At 36.0% G+C, this 27,909-nt stretch overlaps 1 protein-coding gene across 12 annotated transcripts in view; it reads left to right on the top strand.

The window, feature by feature from the left end:
• The window catches only part of BTBD10 (BTB domain containing 10), a 76,274-nt gene that overhangs the window by 43,765 nt on the left and 4,600 nt on the right, over positions 1-27,909 (top strand). For 10 of the 12 annotated variants that reach the window (XM_074401115.1, XM_003919850.3, XM_003919849.3 and 7 more), the window contains 6 exons: positions 583-779; positions 3,026-3,311; positions 5,827-5,929; positions 8,750-8,870; positions 20,640-20,837; positions 23,249-23,359. In XM_074401115.1, the coding sequence (XP_074257216.1) occupies positions 626-779; positions 3,026-3,311; positions 5,827-5,929; positions 8,750-8,870; positions 20,640-20,837; positions 23,249-23,359 (973 nt within the window). In that variant the 5' untranslated portion in view covers positions 583-625. The remainder of the gene's footprint in view (positions 1-582; positions 780-3,025; positions 3,312-5,826; positions 5,930-8,749; positions 8,871-20,639; positions 20,838-23,248; positions 23,360-27,909) is intronic. The other 2 variants (XM_074401111.1, XM_074401112.1) reach the window with 1 other exon arrangement.

Below are 27,909 nucleotides of genomic sequence, written 5' to 3'. Positions count from 1 at the left end.
CTGCATTGTGCTCCCAAAGCGCTGGGATTACAGGTGTGACCCACCACACCTGGCTGAGAAATGCTTTTCAGAAAAACTTTTTAAAATACCATAGTGTTTTGAAATGACTCAACTCAACATTGGTTGATAGAAGTTAGCATGTAGACTTACTTTGTTTGGTAGGGAGACCAATTTCTTTGCCCCATTCCTCGGTTTTTTAAGAGTTCCAGAAGCTCTTGCTTTCTCTTTTTTCCCCACAATTAAGGATATAAAAAGAAAATTTAAGTAATATTTAAGATATCTGGGTGATCTTCTACGATTATTACTACGACTACTACTAACTCATATGTTGGTTAACCTTTCTAAGTGTTAATTTTCTTGTTCATAAAAAACTGAGTTCAATTATGTGATCTTCAAAGACACATTTCAGAATTTTTAAAGCCTACAAGTTTGAGGTAAATTAGGCTTCAGAATTGAAAAGTAGCATTTGATTTTTAAATGCACTTCAAGATATTAGTTTTATGTTACTTGGGTTTTTCTTTTAAAATGTTTTGCAGTTTTATGTTCTGCTTTTATGGTTAATTTTTCTTTCTAACTTATCAGTACTTCCTCGCGTGTTGCTAAAGGAGGAGTCGACCACACCAAAATGAGTCTACATGGTGCTAGTGGAGGACATGAAAGATCAAGAGATAGACGAAGGTCAAGTGACAGATCACGAGATTCATCTCATGAAAGAACAGAGTCTCAACTCACTCCTTGTATTAGAAATGTGACTTCTCCAACACGACAGCACCATGTTGGTATGTAAAATCAACTAATCTTCCTGACAGTCCTTAAAAACATGCATTTACCTTTTTAAAGGAGTAGTTACACTGAATTGTGCCTAACACTGCAGAGTAAAATTAACTTCTTCTATTTAGTTGTTTCTGTTTTAGTTGAGCTTGGTTCTTGCTGTGAAAAAGCAGCTTGTTCGAATGCAAAGTGAAGGTGAAATTTTTAACATCTGGTACAGTCTTATAAAAATAAATAACTTGAAAAGCCTTTGAAACTGTGATATCTAGATTTTTAGAGTTTTGAAGTTAATATTTGGCTTATGAAATAGATAGCAATAGTTTCTTTTAAAATAGTTTTTAGTAAATTATTGGTAGAAATTTCATTATTATCATGCTGACAAAGGATATGAAAGGTAGAAAAACCATCATGTTATTTATTCTGATTTTTGACAATATACCAAATTTAATAATAAAAATATATGAAAAGTGTTATGTCTGCCGGGCGCGGTGGCTCAAGCCTGTAATCCCAGCAATTTGGGAGGCCGAGGCGGGTGGATCACGAGGTCAAGAGATCGAGACCATCCTGGTCAACATGGTGAAATCCCGTCTCTACTAAAAATACACAAAATTAGCTGGGCATGGTGGCGCATGCCTGTAATCCCAGCCACTCAGGAGGCTGAGGCAGGAGAATTGCCTGAACCCAGGGGGCGGAGGTTGTGGTGAGCCGAGATCGTGCCATTGCACTCCAGCCTGGGTAACAAGAGCGAAACTCCGTCTCAAAAAAAAAAAAAAAAAAGAAAAGAAAAGAAAAGTATAATGTGTTTTACTTTCTTAGTAACTAGCTCAGGTCTTTCCCCTTCTTCCTAATCATTACTGTAAATGAACATTATTACCCCGGGTGAACACATGGTATGACTATAAAACAACAGCTGAAGAAGAGGTGCCTTAGCATGTGAGCTTACTGATTTTTATTTTCCCCTGCAGAAGGGACAAATTAAAACTTTGACTTACTATATGCAGCAGTAGTTTCTGATAATCTGTTGTAAATAAAAATCATTAATATTAGGGTCTAATTATGAGAGAAGTTGTCAGTGTTTCAGTTGATCCTGGAAGTCAGACTAGTACTTATAAGCCAGACATCAACAAAAGTATAAATTAGAGTTGACAGTTTGTTACATGCAAAATTCAGTGTCTGGGAGTAGAATAGCAGGATATAATAAATTATTTTATTAATAATTGCTTTACAAGTTTTACTTTGGGGATGCTGGCAGTATTGTAGAAACAGGCAATAAAAGGGAGGTGTCAGAGTATCTCTGGAGATGTGTCAAACCTAATTATATAATCAATAATGCTGTACAGAGTGTTCTGAGCAGCCTGAGTCATAGAGGAATTTGGCAAAAGCTGATGAAACTGATGAGATGGAGGTACATTTTTAGGTCACCTTTAAAGTTTAGTGATCTAGTCTCTAAATGAAAAATCACAAAATCTTAGTTTTTGTTTCTCTTTTGTAGATTATTGGAACATCTTAAGAAAATTTTCTGAATTTTAACAATGTTTTCTACCTGTGAAAATTACAGACTATAATTATAGTTCATAAAATTTGCAGCAGTGCTTTATTCAGCAAACATGAGAATGAGAAGAAAACAGTGTATCATGAGCTACTAAAGCTGCTTTATTTGGTAGACATAAAAATCATTAAAAAAATAAATACTCTTACTGTCCTTAGTGAATTTCTTTTTTTTTTTTGGTGGGGGAACCTTTTTTTTTTTTTTTGAGATAAATTGCTGGTTTTAGAATGCCCTTATTACCAGTGAGCTTCTAAAGATTGTACTTTGTGTTCTCAGAGTGGCATTATCCCTTTTAGTAATTAGGACAGTTTAAATTGGTATTCTTATTAATCTTTTACTGTAATAACTTTCAAAGCATATTTATTTGACTTGTGAGAATATTCACTTCCTTAGGTTTCTGTTTTTAAGTGGAGTAATAAAAGCTTCCTTAGTTCTGATGTTAGTTTGCGTTAGCATTAGTCAGCTATACATCTTTTTAAAAAGTCTGCAAATAAAGATTTTAGAAAACATTTTAATGTTTTGGGTTTTATTCCTAGGAACTAAATGAATGTTTATGGTGTTCTGTTAACATGTTATTTGAAATTAAAAAGTGGAAATGCTGTGACTTAAAAAAACTTTCCTAAATCAAACATTTAAAAAGATATATGTACATCTTGAATTTTTAAAAGAAAATTTGCTTAACTTTGTTTAACATCTTTATTTCAGAACGAGAAAAAGATCATAGTTCCTCTCGTCCAAGCAGTCCACGACCTCAAAAAGCATCCCCAAATGGTTCCATTAGCAGTACTGGGAACAGCAGCAGAAACAGTAGTCAGTCAAGTTCAGATGGTAGTTGTAAGACATCTGGGGAGATGGTGTTTGTATATGAAAATGCAAAAGAAGGAGCTCGGAATATAAGAACGTCAGAACGAGTGACACTAATAGTGGATAACACTAGATTTGTTGTAGACCCATCCATTTTTACTGCACAGCCAAATACAATGTTGGGCAGGTTTGTATTGTTGCAGTTATGTGCATTACTACTTATAAGGTGCTTTTATCGCCATTATTTTTTCATTTAAGGTTTACAGTAATTCTCTGTTGAAATGTAACATTTGTTTTACAGATGAAAGAACTGACCTTTGGAGGCTAAATTACGTGTCCCAAGTTAATACAGCTAGAAAGTGATAGAATAAGAGCTTGAACTTGGTTTTATTTCTACTGTAATGCCAGTAGAAATAGCAAATATATTAGTTATTGAAGTCAGGATACTAAAATATCTTTATAGATTGACACTATAAATGGAATCTAACCAGGTGAATTTAGCAATGATAACATATTTCCTGTACTTGGGTTCTCATTCAGTCACAAAATATAAACAATCAGCATTGTTTGAAGGGGGAAATATCCCCAACAGGTTGTTTAGCTTTGAAGTCAACATGAATTGTCAGTTTGATGTAGATACTTAAAAAAAAAAAAAAAAGTGGGGAGGATGTCAACAAATAGCAAAATGAAGGAGATAGCTGTCATCTTCTGATTTGTGCTGGTCCACAAATCAGAGTAATAGATCAATTTAAAGTTTGCAGTTATGGGAACCACAGTCTAAGAAGGATATAGACAATATAGACTTGCTTTTTCAACATGTCCAAACTGTATACCTTTTTTTTTTTTTGAGACGGAGTTTCGCTCTTGTTGCCCAGACTGGAGTGCAATGGCAAGATCAGCTCACCACAACCTCCGCCTTCCGGGTTCAAGCAATTCTTCTGCCTGAGCCTCCGGAGTAGCTGGGATTACAGGCATGTGCCACCATGCCCAGCTAATTTTTGTATCTTTAGTAGAGACAGGGTTTCTCCATGTTAGTCAGGCTGGTCTCAAACTCCTGACCTCAGATAATCCACCCGCCTCAGCCTCCCGACTGTATACCTTTTAATTGTAAAATCAGTATCTTTGTTCACACTAATATCAAATCAAAGGGCATGTGCATGAAATAGAAGTTTACATGAGATAAAATCTTGTCATTTTCTAGATTGCATATGCGATGTGTGTATGTGTGTGTGATTTGCCACTGTCTCATAATACAGAATAAATGCTGCCATTGTGATTTTATATACATTTTTAAATAACTAAATGTTTTCCTTCAAGGTTGACGCTATGCTTTAACCCTTGGAAAAAAATCTTTGAACTATAGGCTTTTTTGTATTTTTAGTATTATAGGGAGGATAGTCGACAGAAGTTATCAGGAATGTTACTTGACACTGTTAATAATACTTTATATTTTTACATGAGATATATAGAAACAGTAAAAAAAAATAAGTAGATATTTGACATTTTGGTTGTTAGGTTATGTTTTCTTTAAAAAGAAAAGTTTTTAAAGTATTCATATTGATGTGAAAAGAATAGCTTTCCCCTTTTGTAAAAAGTTGAAATGATGACATTTGGTTCCTGAAAGACTAACTTCTTTTTCTTCTCTTTCAATTAGCAAAGCCTTATTTTTATGTCAGTTGACTAAAGTGTGTCTTTGGGGATGAAAATTAATATTCATGGGAACTGTAAAAAGCAGTTGACATTCTTTTGGAAACTTTGACATAAAAAAGCTTTGTTGTTCATAGTTTCATGTATTACAACAAAAAGAATCTATTTGAATTAGGAAACTATTGAATAGAATACCTAGTTCAACCATATTTACTTTGAGAATAATAGTACCATAGGATTTAGAGGTTCATCTTTCTTTAATTATGATTTTTAAATTTTCTGGAGAGTACTAGAGTACATTTTTTATTGTTAAGGACATGTTTTGCAAATTGCCTCTTTTCTAAACAGCTGCTGTTAAAGGGCCAACACCATGACTTGAAAAAAAATTAAAGTCATTTGTATTTTTCTTATGTAAAAATTAAGAGCTTTTTAATTTATTTTTTTAAACTTGCCATTATGCTATTTCTTCATTGCCGTCTACCCCACCATTTGATTGCTTGTTTTTCAGTTATAGGATGCAAGTCTAAGAATTTTGAGTAGGATTTGTTACATTTATAGTTAAGATTGTTAAATGTAAAACAACCTTACTTGTCCTGTATCATCTTACTTTGTCTCAGTTTAGTTTGCTCTTTGTGCTGCATTATGGCATTAACTGTACAATGAAAACAGCAGTTATAAGGAAAAAGTACAGTTAACATAGTTTCCCTTTTTTTTTCTTCCTGGTAAAATTGGTATTAAAAAGTCACCTTTTCCCTTAGATTAATTGGTTCATGGTGTTTTCTGAGGAGAAGGGGTAGGAAAGCTCTTTAGTTTCTGAATTTTGTCATTTATTTTATTGTTGCTTGCAGGAAATCTATACTAGTGTTCCTTACTATCAAAAAGAAAATGTTTTTAATATTCCTTCATTTATGATGTTTACCAGAATAAATTAATGATAAAAGTTCTTGAACTAATTTAATGATGTGTAATTCCTTTTTACTTTTGTATATGAAATCTATTTTCCCTTTTGAAGGAAGTATCCTATTGAAGTATTTCTCAATTATTTACTCTCATAGGATGTTTGGATCTGGCCGAGAACATAACTTTACACGACCCAATGAGAAAGGAGAGTATGAGGTGGCAGAGGGAATTGGTTCTACTGTGTTTAGAGCTATTCTGGTGAGTGGTTCTTATGAGTATTGACTTAATTGTAAGACCCCTTCTTGGTGGGTACTTGGATTAGAAGCAGAATTCTATTTGAATTTGTCTTTGGAGTTATTCCAGGATACTGTTTTTCCTGAAATACCATTTAATTCATCTTTATTTTATTTTAATTTTTATTTTGCAACAGGGTCTTACTCTTTCACCCAAGCTGGATGGAGTGCAGTGGCATGATCATAACTCACTGCAGCCTCGACCTCTCGGGCTCAAGCAATCCTCCTGCCATAGAATCCTGAGTAGCTGGAACTACAGGCATGCGCCACTATGCCTGGCCAATTTTTTTTGTTTTTGTTTTTTATGGAGACGAGGTCTCACAATGTTTCCTAGGCTGATCTTGAACTCCAGGGCTCAAGCCATCCTTCTACCTTGGCCTTCCAGAGTGCTGGGATTACAGGCATTGAGCCAACGTGCTGTGCTCTCATCTTTATTTTAGTACATACAGATAATGTGATACAAGCAAATAAATTTGATGACCTTCAGGATGATAGGATAAGAGATATTAAACTCTTAGGTCTGCATACACAGTTCTTTCAGGTATTTAGTAACATATCTGAAGTCATATTTACTTCTCTTTAATTCTCTTAAATACAGTATTTCGATCATTTTTACTATCTGAGTGAATATGACTGATTCTATTATTTTATTGCATATAACTAGCAATGTGGAAACTTAGAAACATCTAAAAGTCATCTTCAAAATGTATTTATTAACATCTTTATTTTTTTGTTGGTTTTGGGCGTTTTTTCTTGAGACAGAGTCTTCACTCTGTTGCCCAGGCTGGAGTGCAATAGTGCGATCACTGTTAACTACAACCTCAACCTTCTGAGTTTAAGTGATCTTCCCATCTTGGCCTCCCTAGTAGCTGGGATTATAGGCACGTGCCACCACGCCTAGCTAATTTTTTGTATTTTTAGTAGAGATGAGGTTTCACCATGTTGCCCAGGCTGGTCTTGAACTACTGACCTCAAGCAGTCCCTCATGCCTCAGCCTTCCAGAGTGCTGGAATTACAGGTGTGAGCCAGTGCCCAGCCGCCATCTTTGTTTTAAAACTGGTGTGGTTTTTTTTTTGTTTTTTTTTTTTGAGATTTTAAGCTTCTTTTTTTTTTGAAAATATTTTAATTTATCATACAGAGTCTCTACTTGTAATTTAAATTCAGTGATTTTGATCATAAGGCCGGGTGTGGTGGTTCATGCCTATAATCCCAGCACGTTAGGAGACTGAAGCAGGTGGATGGTTTGAGTCCAGGAGTTCGAGACCAACCTGGGCAATATGGCAAAACCCCAACTCTACCAAAAGAATATATCCAAAAATTAGCTGGGTGGAATGCCTGTAGTTCCAGGTACTTGGGAGACTGAGGCAGGAAGATCTCTTGAGCCAGGAGGGAAAGGTTGTAGTGAGCAGAGATCACACCATTGCACTCCAGCGACAGAGTCAGACCCTGTCTGGAAGAAAAAAAAAAAGGTTTGATTTATACTTTCTGACAGTTTGTGCTACAGTCTGAAAATACAATTTTCTTAAATAGTTTGGGGGAGGGAAGGATTCTGTGATGGAAGACAGTTAGAGAAAGTCATTGATCTTGATCAGGTGAGTATTCATATAAGTACCAGAAGATGTTTCACTTCTATTGATGCAGCAACCTTAGAAATTGTCTTACTGGTTACTTAGGTTCTGAACCTCAGGAAGCTTGAGACCTTTTTTTTTTTTTTTTTTTTTTTTTTTTTGCTGTCTTTCTTTCTTTCTTTCTTTCTTTCTTTCTTTCCTTTCTTTTTTTCTTTTTGCTGTCTTTCTTTTTTTTTTTTTTCTTCCTCAGGCTGGAGTGCGGTGGTACGATCTCGGCTCACTGCAACCTCTGCCTCCCAAGCTCAAGTGATGCTCCTGCCTCAGCCTTCTGAGTAGCTGGGATTCCAGGCATGCGCCACCATGTCTGACTAATTTTTGCATTTTTAGTAGAGACAGAGTTTCACCATGTTGGCCAGGATGGACTTGAACTCCTGACTTTAGGTGATCTGTCTGCCTTGGCCTCCCAAAGTTCTGAGATTACAGGCATGAGCCATGGTGCCTGGCTGAGCCAGGTCTTAATTTTGGGGAAAAGTGCTTTTCTAAGCTTTCCATATTTCCTCTCATGGAATTGAAAATAATTTTTATCACTCATCTGTGCAGTAACGTATCTGTAATTCTGGGGTCGTCCTTTAACCTGTTAAGTAAATTTTGGAAATAATTAGTATTGCTTGTCATAGTATGGAATCACCAAATGATATATTAGAAGAAGAATATCTAATGGTATGTCTTATTTTACATATTTTAATACTTGAATATGAGTATAATTCTGTATTAAAAACCTCAAATTTTATTAAATTATCTCGGTAATATTTAAGGTAATGTATCATTCAGTTTCCTTACTGTTTTTAAAAATATTGAACACTTTATGAGCATTTTATAGAACTATAACTTGTAGAAGGAAAATACATATGCATTGATATGTTATCATAAGAGAAGATATTAGTTAGGTAATGGGGAGCCCTGTGTTCTAATCTTACCTTTGCTTTTAAGTAATTGTATAACACGTTAAGTCAGTGGATTCATTTAGACCTGAATTTCCTTATAGGTCAAATGAAAAAGTAGGTGAACTGAAGTCTCATCTAAGTTTAAACTTCCACAACTCAGAGATGTCAGAGTTTTCTACTGTTTCTGAAAATGTTACCAGTCCAACCTTAATAATAAGTTTTGGCTACCTTGTGCTCTAGATATTTTATGCTTTCTTTTCTTTTTTTCCCCAGGATTACTATAAAACAGGAATAATCCGTTGTCCTGATGGCATATCTATTCCTGAACTGAGAGAAGCATGTGACTATCTTTGTATCTCTTTTGAATATAGTACTATTAAATGTAGAGATCTCAGTAAGTATGATGTTTTGTGTGTGGGTGGTTTGTAGAATTAGAATATATTGAACAAAAAGCCTGAAATTGGTGTTTACTTAGTTAGACTTACAGTATTTAATTGAATTATAAAGCATTCTAGTACCACAAAGATTATTAATGAAAGTTTGCAGAGATCTTAATAATCTCCTTGTGCAATTTTCCAAATGTTTTTTCAATTTTAATAATTTTCTTTTTTGACAAACCCTCCAAGATTTCCTCTTAGACTGTTTTCTATATTATTTATTTGTTACCAGTTTTATCTCCTAGATTTGGATACTTGGCTTTGATCAAGTATGGTCATTTGGCTTCATTTCTTTGATCACATCATCCAAATATTTATAATTTTTTGTATTACCACATATGATAATATTCTGAGCACTATGGAAAACACAAATCTCAAAAACAATACCTATCATTAAAGATCCTAGGTTGAATGTCTAGCCCTCATTTACACATAGGGCTTGATCCAGGAACTTGAAATATAGTCTCAAAATACTGTCTAGAACTTTGTAATCTCATCTCTTTTATTGGTATTCTTCTCTCACCACTTCTTTAGCACCCCTACTCCCTCTGATACGCTGACTCTTAGAAAAGACGTGATTATGTGCAAAATAGTAAAAATAGTTTATGATGTATCAAATGTTGACCTAGATACTTAAGTATCTCCAAGTGACTCCAGCACTTAAGTGGCTGGAGAAGTTCAAAGGAAGGGGAAGTCATTGTGGGCTAGAGAACTATGGAAGAGTTCAGTGGAAGTAGGTAGTAAAGAATGAACTGAATGATTCAGAAAGAGTAGAGAGTATTGTTTTTGGGAATTATATGTATCTTCCATAGTGCCCAGGATATCATCCTACGTGGTAATACAAAAAATTCTAAGACCTGAGGTTTTTGGAGTAAAGATGTAGTAGGTATACTTTGGAAATATAGTAGATCCAGTAGATTGTTGGACAGCCAGAACATACAACTGTACTTTTGAACAAAGTTGCTTGGTTGTTTGCTTTTGAGACAGAGTCTCTCTCTGTCACCCAGGATGGAGTACAGTGGCTCAATCTTGGCTCACTGCAACCTCAACCTCCTGGGTTCAAGCAGGTCTCCTGCCTCAGCCTTCCCAGTAGCTGTGGTTACAGGCACCCTCCAGTTTACCTGGCTAATTTTTTTGCATTTTTAGTAGAGACAGGCTTTCACCACGTTGGCCAGGTTGGTCTCAAACTCCTGACCTCAGATGATGCATCCATCTTGGTCTCCCAAAGTGTTGGGATTACAGGTGTGAGCACCGTGCCAGGCCAAAGTTGCTGTTTTTTCACATCTTAAAAAAATGTTTTTAGTTGAAACCATGAGCATTGTAGATCCCTGATTTCAAGTTTTGTGTCTTAATTCATAGGACTATTTAAATTAATCTTTATATGATTTGATGTTGAATTTTGGTGACTTACAGAGATCAAAAAATAATTTTTTTTACAGATGTTATGAATCTCTTAGTTCTGCAATCTTTTGTTGTGCATAGTTTTACCTTGTCATTACTACTAAGTATCTTTTATTATGGATTAAAAGTAAGGTGATATGTGTAATGTGATTATCCTAGACTTTTAGCTTTTCTGTAATATTTATAGTTGTTTCTAGATTACTTGTAATGTATGTTACTAAAAATTAAGAGATTCTCAAAGACGTTTTAAAAAAAACTATATAGAATTTGAAGAGATGGAAGTGGTCTTATAAAAATGGAAGTAGCGTTGAGTCCAAAAGGAAATTCTTTTTCTTGCAAATATGTGCCGTTGCTGAATATTTGGAATGGCACGTTGCACTAAAATATCTGGGCTTATATCTTAATTTAAGAAGAAATTATACAATTTGCTTGCATGTTCTCTCTCTTTGGTTCATGCATACTTTTTCAGTTTGTGGCATTAAACTAATCTGGACTTGAGGACAGAGACTATATCTTTTTGACTTTGTTGAATTAATAAATTATTGTATTCCCTTGTGCATTTTTAGGACCCTCTTCCACTGGCTGTCTCCTTTGGAACCATCAGTCTTTCCCTCTCTTCATATATTAATCCTCAGGCTCAAACATACTCAAATATGACTTATGTCTATTCTAGACATTAAAAAACATTCTCATTAAAAAAAACTTGTGACAATTTGACTTCCTCCTTTCCTAATCGAATACCCCTTATTTCTTTTTCTTGCCTAATTGCTCTAGCTCGAACTTCCAATACGATGTTGAATAGGAGTGGGGAGATAGGGCATTCTTGTCTATTGCCAGTTTTCAGAAGGAATGCTTCCAGTTTTTGCCCATTCAGTATGATATTGGCTGTTGGTTTGTCATAAATAGCTCTTATTATTTTGAGATATGTTCCATCAATGCCTAGTTTATTGAGGGTTTTTAGCATAAAGCGCTGTCGAATTTTGTCAAAGGCCTTCTCAGCATCAATTGAGATAATCATGTGGTTTTTGTCTTTGGTTCTGTTTATGTGGTGAATTACTTTTATAGATTTGCGTATGTTGAACCAGCCTTGCATCCCCGGGATGAAGCCTACTTGATCGTGATGGATAAGCTTTTTGATGTGCTTTTGTATTCGGTTTGCTGGTATTTTATTGAAGATTTTTGCATCAATGTTCATCATGGATATTGGCCTGAAATTTTCCTTTTTAGTTGTGGCTCTGCCGGGTTTTGGTATCAGGATGATGTTGGTGTCATAAAATGAGTTAGGGAGGATTCCCTCTTTTTGTATTGTTTGGAATAGTTTTGAAAGGATTGGTACCAGCTCCTCTTTGTACATCTGGTAGAATTTGGCTGTGAACCCGTCTGGTTCTGGACTTTTTTTGATTGATGGGCTATTTATTGCTGCCTCAACTTCAGACCCTGTTATTGGTTTATTAAGGGATTCACCTTCTTCCTGGTTTAGTCTTGGGAGGGTGTAAGTGTCCAGGAGTTTATCCATTTCTTCTAGATTTACTAGTTTATGTGCATAGAGGTGTTTGTAGTAATCTCTGATGGTAGTTTGTATTTCGGTGGAATCGATGGTGAATATTCCCTTTATCATTTTATATTACATCTGTTCAATTCTTCTCCCTTTTCTTTTTTATTAGTCTGGTTAGTGGTCTATCTATTTTGTTGATCTTTTCAAAAAACCAGCTCCTGGGTTGGTTGATCTTTTTTGAAGGGTTTTTATGTGTCTCTGTCTCCTTCAGAGACAGTTCTGCTCTGATCTTAGTTGTTTCTTGTCTTTTGCTAGCTTTTGAATTTATTTGATCTTGTTCCTCTAGTTCTTTTAATTGTGACTACAAGATGTCGATTTTAGATTTTTCCTCGCTTCTCATGTGAGCATTTAGTGCTATAAATTTCCCTCTAGACACTGCTTTAAATGCATCCCAGAGATTCTGGTACTTTGTGTCTTCGTTCTCATTGGTTTCGAAGAACATCTTTATTTCTGCCTTCATTTCATTATTTATCCAGTAGTCATTAAGGAGCAGGTTGTTCAGTTTCCATGTAGTTGTGTAGTTTTGAGTGAGTTTCTTAATTCTGAGTTCTAATTTGATTGCACTGTGGTCTGAGAGACTGTTTGTTATGATTTCCATTCTTGTGCATTTGTTACTTCCAATTATGTGATTAATTTTAGAGTAAGTGTGATGTGGTGCTGAGAAGAATGTATATTCTGTGGATTTGGGGTGGAGAGTTCTGTAGATGTCTATTAAGTTTCCTTTGTCCAGATCTGAGTTCAAGTCCTGGATATCCTTGTTAATTTTCTGTCTCATTGATCTAATATTGACAGTGGAGTGTTAAAAGTCTCCCACTATTATTTTGTGGGAGTCTAAGTCTCTTTGTAGTTCAGTAAGAACTTGCTTTATAATTGTGTATTTAGAAGACCCCATCATCTCTGCACAAAATATCTTTAAGATTTATAAGCAACTTCAGCAAAGTCTCAGGATAAAAAACCAATGTGCAAAAATCACAAATATTCCTATGCACCAGTAACAGACAAACAGATAGCCAAATCATGAGTAAACTCCCATTCACAATTGCTACAAAGAGAATTAAATATCTAGGAATACAACTAACAATGGACGTGAAGGCCCTCTTCAAGGAGAACTACAAACCACTGCTCAAGGAAATAAGAGAGGACACAAACAGATGGAAAAACATTCCATGCTCATGGTTAGGAAAAAATCAATATCATGAAATTACTTTTGGCCATACTGCCCAAAGTAATTTATAGATTCAGTGCTATCCCCATCAGGCCACCCTTGACCTTCTTCACAGAACTGGAAAAAACCACCTTAAGCTTCATATGGAGCCGAAAAAGAGCCAGAATAGTCAAGACAGTCCTAAGCAAAAAGAACTAAGCTGGAGGCATCATGCTACCTGACTTCAAACTATACTACAAGGATACAGTAATCAAAACAGCATGGTACTGGTACCAAAACAGAGATATAGACCAATGGAACAGCACAGAGGCCTTAGAAGTAATGCCACACATCTACAACCATCTGATCTTTGACAAACCTGACAAAAACAAGCAATGGAGAAAGGATTCTGGGTTTAATAAATGATGTTGGGAAAACTGGCTACCCATGTGAAGAAAGCTGAAACTTCCTTACACCTTATACAAAAATTAGCTCCAGAAGGAGTAAAGATTTAAACATCATAAAAACCCTAGAAGAAAACCTAGGCAATACCATTCAGTACCTAGGCATAGGCAAGGACTTAATGACTAAAACACCAAAAGCAATGGCAACAAAAGCCAAAATAGACAAATGAGATCTAATTAAACTTAAGAGTTTCTGCACAGCAAAAGAAGCAGTCATTAGAACTGGCACCCAACAAAATGGGAGGAAATTTTTGTAAGCTACCCATCTGACAAAGGGCTAATATCTGGAATCTACCAAGAACTTAAACAAATTTACAAGAAAAAAAGCAAACCACCCATCAAGAAGTGGGCAAAGGATATGAACAGACACTTCTCAAAAGAAGACATTTATGTGGCCAACAACATGAAAAAATACTCATCATCCCTGATCATTAGAGAAATGCAAATCAAAATCACATTGAGATACCACCTCACGCGAGTTAGAATGGTGATCATTAAAAAAATTGGAGACAACAGATGCTGGAGAGGATGTGGAGAAATAGGAACACTTTTACACTGTTGGTGGGAGTGTAATTTCGTTCAACCATTGTGGAAGACAGTGTGGTGCTTCCTGATTCCTCAAGGATCTAGAACTAGAAATACCTTTTGACCCAGCAATCCCATTACTGGGTATATTCTCAAAGGATTATAAATCGTTCTGTTATAAAGACTCATGCACACGTATGTTCATTGTGACACTGTTTACAATAGCAAAGACTTGGAGCCAACCCAGATGCCCATTAATGATAGACTGGATAAAGCAAATGCAGCATATATATACCATGGAATATGTGCAGCCATAAAAAAGGATGAGTTGATGTCCTTTGCAGGGACATGGATGAAGCTGCAAACAATCATTCTCAGCAAACTGACACAAGAACGGAAAATCAAACACTGCATGTTCTCACTCATAAGTGGGTATTGAACAATGAGAACATCACACACTGGGGCCTGTTGGGGGTGTGGGGCCTAGAGGAGGGGTAGCAGAGGGTGGGGGAATTGGGAAGGGATAACATTAGGAGAAATACCTAACATAGGTGACAGGGGGATGGATGTGGCAAACCATCATTTCATGTATATACCTTTGTAACAATCCTGCACGATCTGCATATGTACCCCAGAATTTAAAGTATAATAATTAAAAAGAAGGCTTGAAGTTAGCTTTTTAGAGAAATTACCATATAGCTACAAATGCAGTATCTTCCCATTTATTCAGACTTTTGTGTCTTTAGGTAGAGTTTTTATCGTTTTCTTCATATAGTTTCTGCTCTGGTCTTGTTAATATTTTGTGTTTTTGTTATTGTTATGTGTAGAATATGTTTTAACTTTTCTAACTGCTAATATATAAGGCTACTGAATTTTGTACATTAAGTCACCTCATAGAACCCTGTTTGTTTCTAATAATTTTAGTTAAACCCCATATATGCTTCATAGTTAATTGACTGTGTTATAAGTAACACTTTTTATACCTTTTTTTTTTTTTGTCTTGTCAAATTGGCTAGAAGATTTTCAACAATGTTAAGTTTAGTGGGGATTCTGGCATCTCTGTCTTTAAAGGCATTTCCCTGGATGTGGTGCCTCATGTCCATAATCCTAGTACTCTGGGAAGCTGAGGTGAGAGGATCACTTGAGCCCAGGAGTTCGAGGCCATCCTAGACAACATAGCAAGATCCTATCTCAAGAAAAAATAAAGACATTTCCTTTAGGCTTAATTAATACTCATTTTTTTTTCTTGACTCTCCCTTCCTTTGGCTTTTTGGCATCCTTATTCCTGATCCTTGGAACTGTGGTTGTTCTCTACTGTTAGCTAGTTTCTCTCTCACAGAATCTGCAGTTATACTAAGTGGTGCTGTTCATCACTGTGGCTTCAGATATTATCTTCACACTGACAGTTTCTACCTTTTTAAGTGTCACCTTTAAAAAAAAATTTAAATTTTATTTCAATAGTTTTAGGGATACAGGTGTTTTTTGATAACATGGTAAGTTTTTACTGGTGATTTCCAAGATTTTGGTGCACTTATCACCCAGGCAGTGTACACTGTACTCAGTACGTAGTCTTTTATCCGTCACCTTCCTCCCAGCCTTCCCTACGAACTTACCAGGGTCCACCGTGTATCATTCTTGTGCCTTTGCGTCCTGGTCAACTATTCATTTCTAGTTTACCATTGAACTTGTCCTTTCTTCCCCTCTTCCTTCTTAATCAAGCTTTTTATGAGTTTCATGCATATAGTACATATAGTGATGAATAAAGACAGACATTGTCCCTGCCTTTATGGAGGTAATAGCCTAGTGGGAAGGACATTTAACAAGTAATAAAAGCTATGAAAAATGCAGAGAAGAAATGAGATATTATGAGAAGTGTATGACAAAGGGTCTGTGGAGAATCATTATCTAGTGCCATTAAAGCTGAAACCTGAAGGATGGCAAAGAAGGAGGTACAACTGACCATACAAGGAGTAGAAATGATATGTGCAGAGGTTCTCAAGTGGGAGGGAATATGACATATTGAGAGAACCCAAAAAAAGGCAAATGTGGCTAGAGCAGAGGAATGGAGTATGAATGGTGAAGAATAAGCTGAGAGGTAAAGAGGAAAGAAAATTTATTAATTGAACAAATATTTAATGACTCTACTCTGTACTAAGCACTGTTCTAAGTTTTGGGGATTCCGCATGAACAAACCAGGCAAAACTTTGTATTCTAATAGAACTTACATTCTCACTCATAGGTGGGTGTTGAACAATGAGAACACATGGACACAGGGAGGGGAGCACTACACACTGGGGTCCGTTGGGGGGAGATGGGGGAGGGGCGGGGGGGTGGGGAGGTGAGAAGAGATAGCATGGGGAGAAATGAAAGATACAGGTGAGGGGACGGAAGGCAGCAAACCACACTGCCAAGTGTGTACCTATGCAACAATCTTGCATGTTCATCATATGTACCCCAAAACCTAAAATGCAATAAAAAAAATTAAAATTAAAAAATGGAAATAAAAAAATAAAATAAAATAAAAAAATAAAAAAATAAAAAAAAAAACAAAAAACAAAAAAAAAGAACTTACACTTTATTGGGAAAAACATACGATAAAGTAAATAAGTCATATATGGTATGTTAGTAATAAGTGCTAAGGAGAAAAAATTGAAGTTACTTAGAGTAGCCAGAGAAACTCACTAGAAATGAAAATGTTAAATTTCAAGCAGAGGTTAATAGTGAATGCACACAATGAAGGAGCTTGTCTAGTATGTTTGAGAGCATCAGAGAGCCCACAATAGTTGGAGTGGAATGAGTGAGAGTGTTAGTAGTAGATGTAGTCAGAGAGGTAACAAGGGACCTAGGTTATATAGGGCCTTTATCTTTTGGCTTTTACTCTGAGTGAGACTAGAAGATAAGGGAGGGATTTGAACAACAACAAAAAAAAAGAGTGATGTGATCTGTTAGGCTGTCACATTGTACCATTTTATGGGGCCCCTGTTCACACAGAAATCAGTGTAGAATTGTTCAGTGGTATAATCCTGACCTGACTTAAGGTTTAAAAGAATCACTTTTGGCTGTTGTGTTAGAAATAGACCAAAAGGGGAATTGAGCTAGAAGCAGAGATCAATTAGGGAGTCAATGCTAAAATCCAGGTCTGAGATGGTGAGGCTTGGATTAGAGTGGAAGCAGTGAGATGTGGTCAGATTCTAGTCATATTGAATGTTTGGGTTACCAGGATTTCCTCTTCAGTTGAATGTGGAGTGGAAAAGACAAGAGAGCTTTAACTGGAAGTGTGAGATTGCTGTTAATTGAGATGAAGGAGACTTCATGAGGAGCAAAAATCTAGAAGCTTGATTTTGAACAAGATTAGTTTGAAATACTTGTTGGATATCTAAGTAGAAATTTTGAGTGGAGCATTGGATATACATGTCAGCTACATATAAGTGGGAGTCATCGGTCTATGGATAATATTTAAAGAATATGTATTAAAGGATTGATTCTACACACTGATTTATGACATTGTTTTTCACCATACCAAGTTGAGGATTTGCGACTTATTTTAAGGATAATACAAGTCATGAGAGGGTTAGACTAGCAGAGACAATTAGATTTGGCTGCTGTGGGGAAAATGAATTGCAGAGGGGCAAAAACAGTTGTTGGGGGAATGTAATCAGAAAGATTGTGTAGTAGTTTGGGTGAGAGTTAATGATGAACAGAATCAGGATGGAGGCAAGGGGATGGAATATGTCTGGTTAACTAATGCTGTGCAGTAGTTAGCATAAACTATAACCATTTTATTACTCGGGTCAAGAATTTATACAGGGCACAGCAGAAGTGGCTTATGGCTGCTTCACAATGTCTGAGGCCTCATTTGTGAAGAATTAATGGGCTGGGGTGGCCCACAATGCTGGAGGCTTTACTCACATGCCTGCTGCCAGGACTGGAATGACTCAAAGGCTGGACTCAGCTAGGAATGTCAAACAGAATACCTGTGTGTACCCTCTCCATGACTTGGGCTTCTCAAATCCTGGAGGCTGCATTCAGAAAGGAAGCATTTGAAGAGCAAGCATTCCAGAAACCAAGGCAAAAATTGCAAGGCTTCTTCTGACTTCGCCTCCAGTGCCATGTGCTTTCCCCTCAGCCATGCTCCTCTGGTTACAAAATTGTATGACAAGTCTAATTAAAGGGGAGGGGAAATAGACTTCACTTTTTGGGAGGAGATGTCAAGGTCACCTTGCAGAAAAGTATACAGCGCAGGAGATTTTGTAGCTATCTTTAGTAAATATCTGCCAAAAGAAGGAAATAACACAGTTCGAGGTATGTTTAAGAAGACTTGGGGAATTATTTGAATTAGGTAAAGGAGAAATCAAGGATTTATTCATTTAGTATACTAATATTTAAGTTCCCATTATATGCCTAGCACTGTACTGAATTGGTTCTGAGAACTTGGGTGGCTAGTGATGCCATTTACTGATTTGAAAAATACTAGGGAGAGAGACAGAGGTGATGAGTTCAGTTTGGGTTGTATTGAGTTCGACTACCTGTGAGATTGCATCCAAGTGGAAATTTCCAGAAAGCAGCTAAATATAATGCATCTTGAATACGGAAGACTGAATTAGTAGAAACAAATTTGGGAATTGCCAACATATGATAGAAGCAGAAAAAGAAGAAAAGAACTTAAAATTGTCCTGAGAAATACCAGTATTTAATGAACAGCTGTGGGAGAAACAGTTGGCAAAGGTTACTGAGGAAGAATAGCCTGAAGGAGGAAAATAACAGGGATAATGGTATCAGAGATTCTTAGGGATGAGTGTGTTTCAAGAAAGAGGGTCCAGTGTAGGAGATTAAACTGAGAAGTCAAATAAGGTGAGGACCAAAGGATGATTATTGTCTTAAAAAATATAAAGTCCATTTGGAGACCATGGCAAGAATACTTTTGTAGTATAGTGAGAGTGGAAGCCAGATTGGAATTGGTTCAGAAATTGGGGGAGAGAGAAGGTATTGAATTATAGAAATTTGTCTATAAAGATAACTTTTTAAAATGGTAATGAGAAATAGCCAGCCTGGAGAGAGACATGGCTACGTCATAGCAATATAGATTATTTAATTATCTAATCAATTATCTATTATATTAATTGTAAGATATTAATTACATATTGCTAATTGTTATGTATAATTATAGAGACATCTTGTAGGGAGGAAAAGCTCTCCCTTGGGAGACTGTAGGTTTGAGTTCTAGTGTCCTCCTTCACCACTTCTCCAGTTTTTACAACACACACACACACACACACACACACACACACTCACTCACTCACTCACTCATGCATAAAGTTGGCTGATGCAGTAGCAGTAGTTCCTGAGGTGTTGGAATCTTCAGTAGGAGATAGGACATTTCCATTAAGTAGAAATTCAAGAAGAAAGAGGCCAGGTGCGGTGGCTCACGCCTGTAATCCCAGCACTTTGGAAGGCCAAGGCAGGCAGATCACCTGAGGTCAGGAATTTGAGACCAGCCTGACCAGCATGGTGAAACCCCGTCTCTACCAAAATAAAAATATTAGCAGCTGGGCATGGTGGTGGATGCCTGTACCCCAAATACTTGGGAGGCTGAAGCAGGAGAATCCCTTGAACCTGGAAGGAGGAGGTTGCAGTGAGCTGAGATCATGCCACTGCACTCCAGTCTGTGTGAGAAGAGCAGAATGCCATCCCAGAAAAAGGGAAAAAAGATAGGTCAGTACAGGTGAGTTTGGCTGTGCATTTAGGAAACTGAAGTTGTTCGTTATGTCTATGCTTAAGGACGCTGAAGTCTATCAGCTTTCTCAATTCTAGTATCAAGTTTGCTGTGGAATTCCTGCATTGTGTTATATTTTGCTTGGCCTTTTGCCTACTTATTCCCTATTGATGCTTCTCACCTCACCTCTCAACCTGCACTGAAATATTCTGTTTGTAACTTTCTGAGAAGGAGAGCATGCAAGATATGGAATATATGAATTATTTCATTTATGTAGATAACCTGAAAACTGTCTTTAAGATATGCTTTAAGACATGTTGCATATACTGATGGAAGATAATACGGTATAGTGAAAAATATGCTAGGCTACAGATAGAGTTTTAATTCTGACTTTAATTTCTTTTTTTTTTTTTTTTTTTTTTTTTTTGAGACGGAGTTTTTGCTCTTGTTACCCAGGCTGGAGTGCAATGGCGCGATCTCGGCTCACCGCAACTTCCACCTCCTGGGTTCAGGCAATTCTCCTGCCTCAGCCTCCTGAGTAGCTGGGATTACAGGCACATGCCACCATGCCCAGCTAATTTTTTGTATTTTTAGTAGAGACGGGGTTTCACCATGTTGACCAGGATGGTCTCGATCTCTTGACCTCGTGATCCACCCGCCTCGGCCTCCCACAGTGCTGGGATTACAAGCTTGAGCCACCGCGCCCGGCCTCTGACTTTAATTTCTGATAGACTTTTAATTCTGACTTCTGACTTTGCAAATTAGTTTTGTAATCTTAGTAAGCAAGTTATTTCATGATGTGTAAAATGAGGAGGGGGCCTCTGTAGTATGCCTTTGATTGGTCCTTATTATAAGATTCTGTATGTCTAAAAGAACTCTTTTTAGGAAAAGTCTTGATAAGATATTTTGTCGATTTCATTTCAGGTGCCCTAATGCATGAGTTATCAAATGATGGTGCTCGTAGACAATTTGAATTTTATCTGGAAGAAATGATCCTCCCTCTCATGGTAGCTAGTGCCCAGAGCGGGGAACGGGAATGTCATATAGTGGTGCTTACAGATGATGATGTGGTTGATTGGGATGAAGAATATCCACCACAGATGGGAGAAGAATATTCACAAAGTAAGTATTCTGGCATGTTTTCTCTCTCCTGAATCATCATGGATTATCTCTTGTTTTTGTAAAGAAAGAACTCTTTTCATAGACCAGTAAACTGTAGCCTGGGGATCAATCCAGCCCACTACCTATTTTTATAAAGTTTTATGTATTGCCTATGGCTGCTTTCATGCTACAGTGGCAGAACTGAGTAGTTGCAACAGAAATTGCATGGCTCGCAATGCCCGAAGTATTTTTTATATGTCCCTATACAGAACAATATGCCCTACCCATGCCATACACATAAATGGTTAGCTTTTTGTTGACTATCTGGATTTTGATAGATTTTTTTCCTTTGTATTTAAAAGCATCATGGATAGTTCCTTTATAGAAACTATATAGTTCCTTTATAGAAAGTGTTTTTTTAAAAAGGAATTTTTATTTTTATATAAATTTAGAAGTTTTAACTCATTGATTTTGAGGATAACATTGAGTTCTAAGGTGTTCTTTTTAAAATACATATTTTCATCAAGGATACAATGACCCTTCATAAGGCTTTGTAGAACTATAGTTCTTTTGGGTATTTCTGACCAAAATGGCCTACCTATCATGAGCAGCAATTGCTAACATTCTTATTTTTTTGTTATTTATCTTGATGAATATGATATTAGTATTTTTGACCAGTTTCATAAATAAGGAAGAATTGAAAGAATGATTCAAGGAACTGAATAAAATAGCCTAACATGTTCTTCTGTACTCTAGTCTGTTGACTTGGTAAGGACTAGGGTTTAATATAGGAAGTACCAAAACACTTTATCTCTGATTTTTCCATTTTACATATACTTTTCTAAAATCAAAACAAAGCAGACTCCAGATGTCATTCTTTTTTACTTCTAAAAGAGATTTTTGAAAGATTATTTAATACAGTTATGGTAGCACTTTTCAGAGTGTGCATTGAGATATTTCTTTTGCATGATGTACTTAAATGAGTGTTGTGATTTCTTTGTGGATAGTTGTAGTAATAGACATTTCCGTTGCTGTTTCCTCAGTCCTAGGCTCTTTACTGACAATGTTTTTCTGTAATATGTGGAATAAAAAGTTGAACAAAACCCAAGAAAAATGAAAGGTTGCCAAAATTAAAAGAAGTATACTAAAGTATTTTCTGTTAAGGAAAAGGAATGAACAAACTTATATTTTACTTTTCAAAAGATTTGACTTCAAGAAAGTACAACCAACCATAGAACATAGAAATGATATTATAGTAATAAAGGAATTATAATAAACATGGTATTTTCTTTTCCATTGTAGAATTTTTCCACTTTAATATATTTCTTTTTGTTTTCTTGTTTTTTATCTTAAGCTTTGAAGTGTAAAAGGCCTGAAAACATGTTTACTTAGTTGTCTAAATATGTTTTATTTTGTGTCAAGATGATCCAACATAAAGAAGATTCATTTGAGGAGCTTAGAGATAGCCTTTCGGCTCCATTTTTCTGCATGTGACTTTATGACAGATACTGTCCTTTCTAAGATCTAAAATAATCTTTATATTAAAATACCAGTAAATCTTAAAGATGTAGTAATAATCACAAATTTACCCCATAAGTAGAGTTTATATACGCATTTTCCTTTTATTGGCTCTTAAACCAGCATGTTTGGTTTTGTGAGTGTGTTTTTCTTTTTTTGAAAAAACCTTTGCAGTTCATCTTTTAAGGGAGATAACTCCACCTGAAAGAGAGAAGGCGAGGAATGTCCATCAGTCTTACTCCCTGAAGTTCTCAGCACATTTGGAAGACTCAACATGTTGTCAGTGGAATGTCTGTCCTTTGCAAAGCCAGTTTGCTCTAAACAGACTAACCTAGGCAGAACTTGCTCGAATCTGCCATTTTTAACATCAGTATTAAATGGGGCTGTTCGCCTGAATGGAAAACAGTTTGTGGGGAGGGTCTTTGCATTTTGGGAAATTATTAATAGTTGCTCAATCCATGAAATGTAAAATGTGTCCGTTTTGTACTCTTTGACAAGGCAGCTTTTCCCCACCTCTAGACTAGGCCTTGTAGGGATCTTAGCAAAGTCCTTTACTTTGCTTGATAATGATCGACATTGGTATCTTCTTTGGATTCTCTTATTTGAAACTTGGGGCAGATCTTATTCCAATAAATGTATAGATGATGTATCTTTCAGAAGGAGATTGTTCCTATGGATTGGGTTTCCTGATTGGTTGTCAAAGCTTTTCTTGTTTCCACTTAAGTAGACATTTGCTTCTACATTAACTATACTGAATATTGCCCTGTCATGTTGGCTAGTCATCCTTTGGCATTACTGCATCCGTTATTTGGGCTTTTAGGACTGTTAGGCCCCTTTGATGAGCAAGATAAATTTAAGTTCATCTCTAAATCCTTTAATTTTAATACGATAATATTTTTGTCTTTTCTTTCCAGTTATTTATAGCACAAAATTATATAGATTTTTCAAGTACATTGAAAACAGAGATGTGGCCAAGTCAGTTTTGAAGGAGAGGGGTCTTAAGAAGATTAGATTGGGAATAGAAGGTAAGACACTTTCATTATTTTCTATTAATTTTCTTTTGAAAAAAAAAGATTAAAACTATTGGATCTTATTTAGAATATAGTTTGAATACTTTGAGAAAAACTCTGACAAATGATTACCACATGCTTAGGCAGTAGACCTATAAATACCAAAATCAACTGCCTTTATCTGAGAAGACAGATAAAAGGCCATTAGAAATTATTATTCTGTAGGATTCTCTAGCAATACAGAGATATGAATTTGTCTTTTTCTGCCATAGTTTGCCCTAATTCATTTTTGATAAAGCCCACGTGGTGTGTGGACATTCATATATGTACATTCCCATAGGATTGGCAGGACAGTTTCATATATGTACATTCCCTTAGGATTGGCAGGGCTAATAAAGAAGATTCATTTGAGGAGCTAGAGATAGCCTTTTGGCCTCATTTTTCTACATGTGACTTTATGAGAGATACTGTCCTTTCTAATATCTAAAATAATATTTATCTTAAAATACCAGTAAATCTTAAGGATGTAGCAATAATCACAAATTTACTCCATGAGTAGAGCTTATATATGCATTTTCCTTTTATTGGCTTTTAAACCAGGATGATTGGATGGTAGTGATTGTTGAAGCCCAATAGAATTAAAATTACTTTCTTAATATTCATGAAAAAGCAGCAGTGGTAGCTTACCTATGTCTTAAAAGTATGTTAATAGCTTATTTTTAAGGTAAATACAAATTATGAAATTCTTTTATCTTTTGTAAATGCATCGAGTTTTAGGTAGCTTACTTTATGAACTAAAAGAACTTTTCCATATGATTTATCAGATGCTGCTTTTATTTTAAAAGACCCTTACGAAGAACAAAGTATCTTTCTTGATATAACATGACAATGTAAAGAGTAAGACTATGTAGTCAGTTTACTTATATTCAAATCCTATGACTTAACAGCTGTATGACCTTGGCCATGGCACTTAAAAACTCTGTGCCTCAGTTTCTTTCCTCTAAAATGGGAGCATTAATGAGTACTTTATAAGATTCTTGTAAGGATAGAATGAATTAATACATGAAAAACACTTAAAACAGTGGCTAGTACATAGTAAGTTTGCAGTATATGTTTATGATGGTGATAATAAAGATAATAGTGTTGATCATTGACCTACATGGTTTAACTGCTGGAGAATAGTAATGGGCTGCTGAGATACATAGGAAGAATAACCAGAAACAGGATTTTTGCATGGGATGGGGCAGAGACTTTGGCCTTTAAAAGCAGTGGGATTGCTCTTGTGAAGCATTGCTCCTGGTGCCCTAGTCCGTCACTTTGTAAACAATGAGATTTAGCTACTTGGTCTTAGACCTAGAGAGAAGGCACTGGGATCTACTTTAGATTGGGAGGACAAGGAAAGCCTCTGAGAAGAAGACATTCAAGCTGAGGCCTGGTGACAAAAATGATTCTAGATAGAGAAAATAGCAAGTGTAAAAGGGTTGAAGTAGGAATGTGCTTACTCTATTTGTGGTACAGAAAACATACACATGGCTGTTATAATGAGTGTGGAGAAAATTTGAAGAGATGTAGTTGGTATGAAAGTTAGTAGAAGAGATAAAGTAGGATCAGAAGATGCAGGCTCTTAATGGCCATGGTAAGGAGTATAGTGGCCAAGTGTTTTAAGTCTCTCAGCCTTTCTGAGCATCAGTTGCCTTTATCTTTGTAGTGAGTATAATACTCTGTATATGTTAGAGGATAGTTGTGATAATCAAATATTATTTACTAGAAATCACTTCTTTCCCACTCTACTTCCTCTTTGTCTACATGGTTACTATTATTCATCCTTCAAGTCCTCTGAAACCTTCTTGCAACCACTGTGAAATTGTTCCTTAGAATAATTTGCTATATAATACTCTGTTCAGTTATGGACTATGAGCTCCTTAAGAGAAGTCAAGTTGCATGTTGCATACCTAACATGTGGACTGGTTCCTAGGTATAAGTGGTTCTCAAATAGTAAATGAATGACTTATGGAAAAGCTACATGTAAATTAGTTATGGAAAGGGAATACTTCATTCTCTGTCGCAGGGAGATAATAGCAGTGTTCTAAATCATTGAGCCAGACTCCTAAAAGTATTTTCATATAATTGTAAGGACCTAGTAACTATTTACTATTAACCTCATATAAAATTCATTTAAAATATACACGCACATTATATATATATGTGTGTAAAATATACACACACATTATATATATGTGTATATATAATATATATATCTGATATATATATAAAATATTTCACTTCTAAATATTTTAATATGCAGCTCTAAAAAAATATTTTAACATACCCAACAAAATTAAGAATACTTTATTTGAATCAGTCCACATTAAAATTTCCCAGTGGTCTCCCAGAATTTCCTTTTAGCTGTTTTCTTTAAACCAAGATTCAGTCTAGGACCACATCTTGCAACTAACTGCTTGTTTCATTAAATTTCTCACTCTAGAATAGTTCCTTATTTATGATACTGTCCTATTGAAGAGTCTAGGCCAGTTGTCTTGTAGAAGGCCCCACTTCTGGATTTGCCCTATTATTTCCTTGGTGTGTCCTTCAGTTCATTCCCTCTCTTCTGTAATTTTTATAAACTGTAAGTAAGATTGAAAGGCTTAGTCAGTGTATTAGTCCATTTTCTCACTGCTATAAAGAACTACCTGAGAGTGGATCATTTTTGAAGAAAAGGTTTACTTGATGCACAGTTCTGCAGGCTTAACAGGAAGCATGACTGGGAGGCCTCAGGAAACTTATAATCATGGCAGGAGGTGAAGAGGAAGCAAGGACCTTCTTCACATGATGGCAGGAGAGAGAGTGAAAGGGATATTGTCACACACTTTTAAACTATCAGATCTCGTGAGAATTCACTGTCACGAGAACAGCATGGGGGAAACCACCCCCATGATCCAAACACCGGGTTCCTCTCCCAACACGTGGGGATTAAAATTTGTAATGAGATTTCAGTGGGGACACAGAGCCAAACCGTATCTGTGAGTGACAACCTGATCTCTCCATTAGAAGATCAAGCTGTTTCTTTATGTGGTATGATTTTGACACTAAGAATGTTCAGCTCCCTGCTAATCATTACCTAAAGGTTTTAAATACTAATTGATAATTTTTGCTTGAATCCGTAATTTCATTAAGGACTGCAAAATGATACTTTTTGAATTTATCATTCCTTTTACATTTATCAGCTGGTATTTTAAATTTCCACTTAAATAGCGAATATTATTTGTCTCTGTACTATAGTCTATGTTACTGGGCTTAACTTTGGTAGGACAGTAACTAACCAGGCTCATGTGTTCTTTTCCTCAATAACTGCTTCTATGTACTGAAGCATCCTTTTTTTCTCAACTAATTTGTATACCAGTAGCTGTATTTTCTCATTAAGTATATTACTTTTCCTCTTGAAAAATAAGTAGAATAGTCATAACCCACCACATGTTGAGTTGAGACTTTTCTGGGATCAGAGAAAAAACGTTGAGATTTCCAAGTTAGCCATTTTGTTACTATCCTCCTCCATTTCTATGCCCCTGCCATTCCAATCCCAGGTCCCTTAAAATAAATTTATTAGATAGCATGGGGAGAAATGCCAGATATAGGTGATGGGGAGGAAGGCAGCAAATCACACTGCCATGTGTGTACCTATGCAACAATCTTGCATGTTCTTCACATGTACCCCAAAACCTAAAGTGCAATTTAAAAACTTTAATTAAAAAAATTTATTAGAATATTAAGTGTGGTCACTTTTATGGGAGCTAGATTGGGTTGGTGTGTAAGAGACATGAGGACAGGAGAGAACTTGGATGTGTGAGAAAAGATGATGCAATATAAGGCTGGAAGTATTCAAACAATAATCTTAGCGCTGTGGTCCCATATTCCTATTGAGACACTGCTATTGTCAGACCTATCCAAGGCCTTCTCTGCTTAATTTTAAGCAGGCTTTTGGGGTTTGTTGGTGTTGTTAAACACAAATGTGTCCAAAGTGGGAAAGCACAAGTAATTCTTACCTAAATCATTCTCCACACTACAATTCCACTGAAAGGCACTTCTTTGGGGTTTTTCATTTTGTTTGTTTCATCTGTCCCTTAATGGAACAACATCTCTCGACCGTCAAAGATTGGGTTCTTAAGGCAGTTTAGGACTACTGCTACTCCATCTAGCAGACCATACTGGATGTGGCCTTACTCCTGTCCTTAGTGCTTTGTCCTGAACTCAGTGGAAAGCTCTCTTCTGTCAGAATAATTGACTGAGACTTAGAACCTGAAGTTTAAGGGAACAAATTCTAAATAATTATAGAATTACAGTTCCCATAGAATATAGGAAATTCGAGACAAAGAAATAAAGTCTTGAATTGGATGGGATTGTGAATTATTTTACCCTCTGCATCCTGGTCAGGAATGGCAAGACAGTAGTAGGACTGGCTCTTATCATTGAAAGTCCACCTGTTTACAGAACCTCTGATTTCCCAATTCCATGTTTCTGGACCTGCATACAAAATTTTCTCTGCAAAATTTTAACTAACTTTGAACAAA

Source organism: Saimiri boliviensis, chromosome 6 (genome assembly GCF_048565385.1).
Source record: "Saimiri boliviensis isolate mSaiBol1 chromosome 6, mSaiBol1.pri, whole genome shotgun sequence".
NCBI classification, from domain to species: domain Eukaryota; kingdom Metazoa; phylum Chordata; class Mammalia; order Primates; family Cebidae; genus Saimiri; species Saimiri boliviensis.
This window is presented reverse-complemented; position numbering and strand designations above follow the sequence as displayed.